Source organism: Salmo salar, chromosome ssa15 (assembly GCF_905237065.1).
Source record: "Salmo salar chromosome ssa15, Ssal_v3.1, whole genome shotgun sequence".
Classification (NCBI taxonomy): Eukaryota; Metazoa; Chordata; class Actinopteri; order Salmoniformes; family Salmonidae; genus Salmo; species Salmo salar.
Window position 1 is genome coordinate 16,116,841 of NC_059456.1, and position 9,810 is coordinate 16,126,650.

General features: G+C 45.9%; 1 protein-coding gene across 1 annotated transcript; it reads left to right on the forward strand.

Annotated features, from left to right (window-relative positions):
• Positions 1-326: 326 nt before the first annotated feature.
• On the forward strand, positions 327-4,963 carry lratd1 (LRAT domain containing 1). Its single transcript, XM_014143603.2, has 3 exons — positions 327-478; positions 1,391-1,563; positions 3,359-4,963. Exons 2-3 carry the CDS (start codon positions 1,435-1,437, stop codon positions 4,019-4,021), a joined length of 792 nt encoding a protein of 263 aa, XP_013999078.1. The 5' UTR covers positions 327-478; positions 1,391-1,434; the 3' UTR covers positions 4,022-4,963.
• The last annotated feature ends 4,847 nt before the right edge of the window (positions 4,964-9,810 follow it).

The window sequence follows — 9,810 nt, forward strand, 5'->3', positions numbered from 1 at the left end:
AACTCCTCCTCCACATTTACTGGATTGGTTGAACTGTGCAGAAGAGAGTTTTTCCTCATCTTGTCAAGAGCAGTACGTCGGGATGTAGTTTCAGACGTTGTTTTTTACGCATTGTACAGTAGGTTAGGCCACAGTAACAAACCCCCACCACGCGCTGCTCCTCGCCCACGCTATTGGAGGCTGGCTTGATTGACGTGGGGATCAGACTTTCTGATTGGCCAAGGCAGAATGGGAAAGGGACCTTGGACCAATGGGCTGCGCCGGGGGCAGGTATTGCTAGTGAAGGCGGAGCTCTCCGAGTTAGACCTACTTAAAGACGAGAGGAGCCGAAAACACACGTTACGCACACAGGGCTGCGGGAGGATTGGGGGATAGAAGACCGCTGTAAAAGAGAGACAGAGAGGGAGACAGAGACAGAGAGAGAAAGCACACCGATGGAACAACAGGATATATAACCGATTGTCCGGGTCTTGTGCAGGTAACCACTTCTCTTAATCCGTCTTCTACACATAGTGCGTCAAAGGTTCAGTCATCCGTTATTATCCCACGGTGCATCTGTCTGGCGGGGCATAGACACATCAGAAGCGTTTTGTCAGGGCGCACTCCTTTCTTTCTACATGGAAGAGGGCAGAAGTGCACCTAGCTCTCTCTCTCTCACTCTCACTCACTCACTCTGTCTCTCTCTCTCTCTCTCTCTCTCTCTCTCTCTCTCTCTCTCTCTCTGTCTCTCACTCTCTTTCTCTCTCTCTGTCTCTCACTCTCTCTGTCTCTCTCTCTCTCTCTCTCTCTCTCTCTCTCTCTCTCTCTCTCTCTCTCTCTCTCACTCTCTCTGTCTCTCTCTCTCTCTCACTCTCTCTGTCTCTGTCTCTGTCTCTGTCTCTGTCTCTCTCTCTCTCTCTCTGTCTCTCTCTCTGTCTCTCTCTCTCTCCAGCCCAGCTGTTTTCTCAGCCTTTCTCCTTCAGTCCACCAGAGTAAATGCCTGGTTAAAGGCATGGGATAGGATGAGAGCGATAGACCACATCATTGTGGTCTCGTCTTTCAAAGGAACGCGGTTCAGTAACCGGAGAGTTGATAATTGACCTCACTACGTGACTGTGGACTGTTTTCTCTGGATGCTGGAGTATTTGAGTCTAGCTTATAGCCGACCGGTGCAGTCTACCGGGCAGTGCGCGCAGTATTTTGAATGCAAACGTAAACCTCTATCTACATCACTCTGGTGAAAGTATTTTATATTTCTCCAACTTGTGATTTTAGTGTAGTGAGCCTATTTTGTGGGGATTCTTTTTTTGTTGTTGTTTCCCAACACTCACAGTCTCTGTCACCCTTCTCTCTTCCTCACTCTGTCTCCTTCCCATCCCCCCTCACCTCACCTCACCTCCTACCTCCCCAGGCACCTTATTCCATGCCTGTCCTCCTGCTGGGGCTTTGTCATTGATGGGAAACCACCTGGACCGGATAACCCACCTCAGCTACAGTGAGCTGCCCACCGGAGATCCGTCCGGACTGGAGAAAGAGGAGCTTAGGGTTGGAGTAGCATACTTCTTTTCAGACGAAGAGGAGGAGGTGGATATTACTTTTGTATAAATATATTTTTTTACAATATGTTGGGAGGGGATCCTGTAACTTTGTTAGTGGGACTGTGTGCATGTGTATCACTGCTGCTTCTGTTGTTCTCCTTACCCCGCCCCCCAACCTGGATCATCTGAACACATCAACAACTGCCTCCTTCGAAGCATTCTTACCCAATCGCTCCACAAAGGGCTGTGGCCCTCGATGAGCAAGGGAAACCACTACTTCAAGAGCTTAGCGAGAGTTCATGTCACAGGTTGAAACAACGCTACTGGCTCGCACCGCTAACTAGCTCGCCGTTTTACACCAGTTACACATGTCTCCTGTGCATATGACAAAATAAACGTTGATTTTGATAAAAATTTTCCTTTTGATTTTAAATTTTAGTAAATTAGCAGATCGTTCTTATCCAAGGCCCGGTTTCCCGATAACGACGTCAGTCGCTAGGTGCATCGTTGAGGTATGTGTCGGTACTGATAGGATCGAAAGAAAGGGAGCTCTTGGATCATTCAAATCTTACCTTAACGTTTAGAATTATTTCACAAGTACTGACGATCGATCAGCTCCTAGAGAGGTATTACCACCTACGGCTGCAAATATTGAGGCGGCTGATTCTAATGCTTACCCTATAAGCATTATAATGTGATTTGGCACTTCTTTGTACATGTTAGGCTACACGTCATCATTAAATGTATGGAGACAAATTATAGACCGAAGCCTACAAGTACAAAAATAGAACTCAATTGGTTGAACATTAAATGTATTTTAATATGCTAGAACTAGGCCTATATAGCCTACTGTTTATATTTGAGTGTAGTAATGTCTCGGTTTTCATTTGAAACATATTTTTATATGTGGCTCGACTTGTATCAATTGCAATGAAATTGGCAACTTTGTGTTTGTAGTCAACTTTGTACTAAAGTCACAGAGACGGATAAACAATGTGATTCTATGTTTAGTGGAGATCTTCTGTTTTATAAAGTGACGCGGGAGGTAAAAAAACCCAGCATCTAACAAAGCACTTAGCTGTTCTACGAGCGGTCTGAGGCCCGGCGTTAGATTACGAGCGGTCTGAGGCCCGGCATTAGATTACGAGCGGTCTGAGGCCCGGCGTTAGATTACGAGCGGTCTGAGGCCCGGCGTTAGATTACGAGCGGTCTGAGGCCCGGCGTTAGATTACGAGCGGTCTGAGGCCCGGCGTTAGATTACGAGCGGTCTGAGGCCCGGCGTTAGATTACGAGCGGTCTGAGGCCCGGCGTTAGATTACGAGTGTTAAAGTGTAACGTTAATAACGATGGCGTTGGGGAAACCGCTCGGAGATTTAACAATGCTCCTATGAAGGTTCTAATGATGAACTTATTAGCCTTATTATGCTTTTGGAAAACTGAACCCTGATCGCCTTACATGAGCAATTAAGGTTAAGTACCTTTTTATTAGACAGTACTGAGGTTTATATATATATATATATAAGACAGTACTGGCACAGACATATTTTTCCCCTAGTTGGCTCAGGGATTCAAACCAGCGATCTTCCAGTTACTGGCCCAACGCTCATAACTGTTTGGCTACCTGCCACTCATTTCATATTTCAGGGCACTGTTGAGAGGAAGCTTGCAAGTAAGCATTTCATTGTACCATTTACATCACGCTGTATCCTATATGACTAACAAACTTTTTCTTTTGCTCTTTTGGGGTTTTAGGCTCGGTATCTTTAAAACACTTAGTTGATGGGCTTTACAAAATAAATGTAATCGATTTGAAAGTAATTTGATTTGTTTTGATTTTTCAGGTAGATGATGCAGGAGGCGGCGGAGGAGGCTACAACAAGGAGTCCAGCCAGGAGCACCCCGGGGCGGTCAGCGAGCTGGAGTACTCCGCCTTCTGCTCCCAGGAATGCATCTTCTCCAAGCTCCGCGAAAACCAGGACTTGAACGTTTACTCCGCCAAAACTTTGCTTTCCATGTGCAAGCCAGGGGACCTTGTGGAGCTAGTATCCACGTCACAGGCACCTCACTGGGCTGTGTACGAGTTCAACGACCAGGTGATACACCTGCATGAGGGGGAGATACGGAAGGACAGCCTGACTGAGATAGGACGGGGTCGGCATGGACGGATAGTGAACAGTCGTTACCGGTTCCGGGCGCTGCCCTCCGACCTGGTGCTGCAGAACGCTGCCGGCCACCTGGGCCTGAACAGCGGAGACATCTGCTGGACGAGCTCTGAGAACTTCGCCGCCTGGTGCCGTTTCGGGAAGCGGGAGTTCAAGGCGGGAGGCGAGGCGCACTCGGCAGAGCAACAGTACTTTCTCAAAGTGCACCTCGGTGACGGGACTCGGAATGGACACACGCTGGTGTTCCGTAGCCTCGAGGATATGATCCGAGAGAGGAGGAGGGTTGACGTCAGTGGGATTCTGAAGGAGTTGTCTTTAGGGGTCAACGGCGGGAAGGAGTGATGATTCATATGATGAGAGAGAGAGAGAGAGAGAGAGAGAGAGAGAGAGAGAGAGAGAGAGAGAGAGAGAAGAGAGAGAGAGAGAGAGAGAGAGAGAGAGAGAGAGAAGAGAGAGAGAGAGAGAGAGAGAGAGAGAGAGAGAGAGAGAGAGAGAGAGAGAGAGAGAGAGAGAGAGAGAGAGAGAGAGAGAGAGAGAGAGAGAGAGAGAGAGAGAGATTTGCAGGCTGGTTGCGTCTAACACTGGTGACACTGTAGGAGAGAGATTTGTGATAATATTGCAGCAAAGAAGAAAATAGCCTAGAAGGACAACACAGACAAACGTTCATGTAAACATTGACGACTGCTCTTTGTTTGTTTGAGCGTGGTTTCTTTCTGCTTTGACATGTCACCCTGTACCTTTAAAAGCCACATAGCACACGACTCCACTCGCTTGGTTTTTATTTTTTCTCCCGCTGCGTTCTTTCTCTGCATAAGGGCACCTGCTGCTGCTGGTTCTAGTGCTGCTGGTTCTAGTGCTGCTGGTTCTAGTGCTGCTGGTTCTAGTGCTGCTGGTTCTAGTGCTGCTGGTTTTGCTGCAGCAGACTATTGCAAGAGAGAGACAGAAAGAGAGACAGAAAGAGGGAGACGTCTGTTGGATTTCCCCGGAGAGACTGTGTTCTATTTTTTTACTCCTAGCTTTACATTAAAAACCTGGGACTGAACGAACATCCAACCTTAACCACCCATTCATGTTGTAGCCTACCAGATAGACGGACCGATGGACAGGCAGACACCATTTTGTTCTGTTTTCTGCCCCCTGGTGTTTGTTTTGGAAAGCTACATTCATACGTTGATTCGTTTGCATTTGAGGCCCATATTTTTGTATTTGAGTTGGTGACTTCTTTCTCCCTGATTGGTTGATTTTTTTTCTTCTGTTCTAATAAACAGAAGATGCAACATGAAACTCTTCTCTGGTCTGAGAGATACTGCTGTTACACACACACACACACACACACACACACACACACACACACACACACACACACACACACACACACACACACACACACACACACACACACACACACACACACACACACACACACACACACACACACACACACAATGAGATATTAAAATTGAGCCCGTAGCCTAATCTATAGTTGGTGACCCTGCCTCGTGCGGCCTGGGGGGCAGCCCTGTCCTATCTCTACATTTGGAAATGGGTCCCCCCCCTGGTCGTAACGTAGCGACCAGCAGGGTTGACAGGACAGGAGATGCTTTTACAATGGAATCAGTGACAGACTCCAGGAGTGCATGTCCGTGACTTATTCATCTTGTCGCCAGGCAATTGTGCGTCTGGGAACGAGATTTAGTGATTTTTATATACAATGACAATGTTTCCTTTATTGTACCACTATTTTGCCCCCCCCAAAAAGTGAGAAGCGTTCCGTGTGCCAACAATGCTTTAAGACGCCAAAGTTGAGTCACTAGTATGTTGTGACCATGTTCTGGTTTATATTGCTGTAAGTAGGTACTAAACATTGGTGATGGAAGAGGTGAGTTTCCTACCTTACTACAGAGCTTTGGGTATCTGGATAAAAGCTTTATGGCTCTAATCAGTTCATGACTGCTGCCTCAGGCATTAGTTGACATGCAGTTTGGAAAGATGCAACTATTGGGATGTGATGGGAGGGGTAGAGACGAGAGTGTGTTATTTCTGTTCCCTGTGGTACTATGTGATGTTGGTGAGAATATAAAACCTCTGGTTTACTGAGGGGTCAGAGAAGAGAGAGAGAGAGAGAATGGGAAAGAGACTGGGGAGAGAGAGGAGGGACAGAGAGACAGACACTGGAAGAACGAGAGGCAGAGACGGGGAGAGAAGAGCGAGACGGGGGGCTAGAGACAGACTGGGAGAAAAGAGGTAGAGAGAGATGGGGAGTGGAGGGAGAGAGAAACAGGGAGGGAGAGAAGAGGGAGAGACGGAGGGAGACATGGTGAGAGAGAGAGAAGAGGAAGACAGACATGGGGAGAGAGAGAGAAGAGGATGGGGAGAGAGAAAGATGGAGGGAGACATGGGGAGAGAGAGAGAAGAGGAAGACAGACATGGGGAGAGAGAGAGAAAGACGGATGGGTAAAGAGCGAGAGAGAAGTAGAGGAAAAAAGAGAGGGGGAGAGATGAAAAGGGAGAGCAAGGGAGAAAGGCAGAAGGTGGGAGATGGATAAAAGGAGAAGGATGGATAGAGAGGATGGATAGAGGATGGATAGAGGATGGACAGAGAGAGAATAGAGGATGGATAGAGAGAGAGAGGATAGAGGATGGATAGAGAGAGGATAGATAGAGAGAGGATAGAGGATGATAGAGGATGGATAGAGGGAGAGAGGATGGATAGAGGATGGATAGAGGGAGAGAGGATGGATAGAGGATGGATAGAGAGAGTGAGGATAGAGGATGGATAGAGAGAGAGAGGATGGATAGAGAGAGGATAGAGGGAGAGAGGATGGATAGAGGATGGATAGAGAGAGGATAGAGGATTGATAGAGGATGGATAGAGAGGGAGAGGATAGAGGATAGAGGATGGATAGAGAGAGGATAGAGGATGGATAGAGAGAGGATAGAGAATGGATAGAGGATGGATAGAGAGAGGATAGAGGATTGATAGAGGATGGATAGAGAGGGAGAGGATAGAGGATAGAGGATGGATAGAGAGAGGATAGAGGATGGATAGAGGGAGAGAGGATGGATAGAGGATGGATAGAGAGAGAGAGGATAGAGGATGGATAGAGAGAGAGAGGATAGAGGATGGATAGAGAGAGGATAGAGGATGGATAGAGGATGGATAGAGAGAGGATAGAGAATGGATAGAGGATGGATAGAGAGAGGATAGAGGATTGATAGAGGATGGATAGAGAGAGAGAGGATAGAGGATGGATAGAGAGAGGATAGAGGATGGATAGAGAGAGGATAGAGGATGGATAGAGGATGGATAGAGGGAGAGAGGATGGATAGAGGATGGATAGAGAGAGGATAGAGAGAGGATAGAGGATGGATAGAGAGAGGATAGAGGATGAATAGAGGGAGGATAGAGCGAGGATAGAGGATGGATAGAGGGAGAGAGGATGGATAGAGGATGATAGAGAGAGGATAGAGGATGGATAGGGAGAGGATAGAGGATGGATAGAATGTGGATAGAATGTGGATAGAGGATGGATAGAGGGAGAGATGATGGATAAAGAGAGGGTAGAGGATAGATAGAGGGAGGATAGAGGGAGGATAGAGGATGGATAGAGGGAGAGAGGATGGATAGAGAGAGGATAGAGGATGGATAGAGGGAGGATAGAGGGAGGATAGAGGATGGATAGAGGATGGATAGAGGGAGGATAGAGGACGGATAGAGGACGGATAGAGGACGGATAGAGAGAGGATAGAGGATGGATAGAGGATGGATAGAGGATGGATAGAGGGAGAGAGGATGGATAGAGAGAGGATAGAGGATGGATAGAGGATGGATAGAGGGAGGATAGAGGATGGATAGAGGATGGTTAGAGGGAGGATAGAGGATGGATAGAGGGAGAGAGGATGGATAGAGAGAGGATAGAGAATGGATAGAGGATGGATAGAGGGAGGATAGAGGATGGATAGAGGTTTAAATACACTGCATTCAAAAGTATTCAGACCCCTTGACTTTTTCCACATTTTGTTATGTTACAGTATTATTCTAAAATTGATTAAATTGTTTTTTCCCCTCATCAATCAACACACAGTACCCCATAACGAGAAAGCAAAAAACAGGTTTAGACATTTTTATAAACGTATTAAAAAATAAAAACTGAAAGATCACATTTACATAAGTATTCTGACCTTTTACTCAGTACTTTGTTGAAGCACCTTTGGCAGCGATTACAGCCTCGAGTCTTCTTGGGTATGACGCTACAAGCTTGGCACACCTGTATTTGGGAAGTTTCTCCCATTCTTTTCTGCAGATCCTCTCAAGCTCTGTCAGGTTGGATGGGGGAGCGTCACTGCACAGCTATTTTCAGGTCTCTCCAGAGATGTTCAATCGGGTTCAAGTCCGGCCTTTTATATTATGAGCCTAGTTGGTTAATCCACAGAAAAATATAGGATCATTCCCGCTAGCCATGATTGCCTGAGATAATGAGGTCGGATCTGTCTATAAAATGTGTCTGTCTTCTTTGATTCGGTCTTATGTAGAAACATTTTAAATTGTGTTTTTTACATAGATAATCCTTTCTACTGCTGCTTTTTCGAAATATGTAACGTTTGAACTGTAATTATGTTGCTACTGCTCTCAATAACATTGCTGCCCTGAATTTATCAGGCGCTATCGACAAAGGTCAGTCGGAAAAAAGTTGTGATGGACTGCTTTCAGGAGGACAATCGTGTCATGCTGACTCTGAAAATGAATCAGACGATGGTGATATCCCTGGTTTTAGGTAAAAACATTTTCATTGAAGAAGACCTTGTCGAGTCTTCTGATGACAGTGGTGAGGAAGAAACGGCGATCAACAGTGTTGTTGTCATGGAAGAAGTTGACACACTTTTGAAATCAGTGGAATGTCTGCTTGAAGCAGAGTATGATAAGGAGATGAATACAATTCTGGCGTTTGATTGCAAATGCAGAGGGAGTCGAAAAGAGAACACAGAAGGCTGTTGTATAAAACACGTCTCTGAATTACATCTTCAAACTAAGGGCAACCGTGGCCTCCATGACAGAGAGAGAAAGATCTGATGATTCTTATGGCATTGCACACGGTCAGTGTGAACCAGAGTGACTTGACACAACGGGCCAAACAAGCTGTACAAACAAAACGGAAACGACACAGGACGTCTTATTTAATGAAAAGGGTTGCAGTCTGTAGTGAAGTGTTCATCCATGTATACGGGTAAGAGTCTAGCTACAGTTTCAGATATTATATGTTTCTAATTTTGTCAGAAAGTTGTTTTCATTGCAAGTTAAAGCTTACTGTTAGCTAGCTGGCTGACGTTAGATGTCTGGCTCGCTAGCTAACATTACGTGTAGTAATATTATCTCAGAATGCCATTTCGCATTGCTAGTTCTAGCCTCATTTTAGCTAGCTAACTAGCTAACATTGAACCTGTTTTGTTAACTTTAGCTAGCTATGACAATCGGTTTCTATTGCTAGTAGTATATGGATTAGGATTATGGTTCATTGTTTAGCTAGCATATCTAAACAAACGACTCCGCTTCGCCAGATGATTACACGATCCATCCAGTTAGCCAGGTGTGTCTGACTGTGATTACGGCTATCTATTGTATAATAATGGAAAAATATCAGTATCTGGAATTTGTCTTTCAGCATCAGTAGAACACGCCTGTCTCTACTCCACCAGTCATACAAGGAGAATGGTCTAATACCTCTCATCATAAAGACCTGTAGAACACACCTGTAGAACACACCTGTCTCTCCTCCACCAGTCCTACAAGGAGAATGGTCTAATGCCTCCCATCATAAAGACCTGTAGAACACACCTGTAAAACACACCTGTCTCTCCTCCACCAGTCATACAAGGAGAATGGTCTAATGCCTCCCATCTAAAAGAGAGTTGGCACAAGCAAGCACACGTTACACCTGAAGCATGAGGACTTGCAGCGAATGGTTAACTTCATCAACAACTAAGCAGAGGATAATGCGGTAGTATTACCAGGACGCCACCCAGGACACAAACACTTTGGTGGAAAGCTGCTGCCATCTCATGTGACAAAAGCAGTGGTGTGGCGTCTCTACAAGGAATCGATGACAACATTTGGTATGTAAAGCATAAACAAC

Bases quoted from the DNA above. Each gene is read 5' to 3' on its own strand.
- lratd1 (XM_014143603.2), top strand. From the start codon at position 1,435: ATGGGAAACCACCTGGACCGGATAACCCACCTCAGCTACAGTGAGCTG. The intron at 1,564-3,358 runs GTGGATATTACT...TTGATTTTTCAG, and splicing joins TTTCAGACGAAGAGGAGGAG to GTAGATGATGCAGGAGGCGG.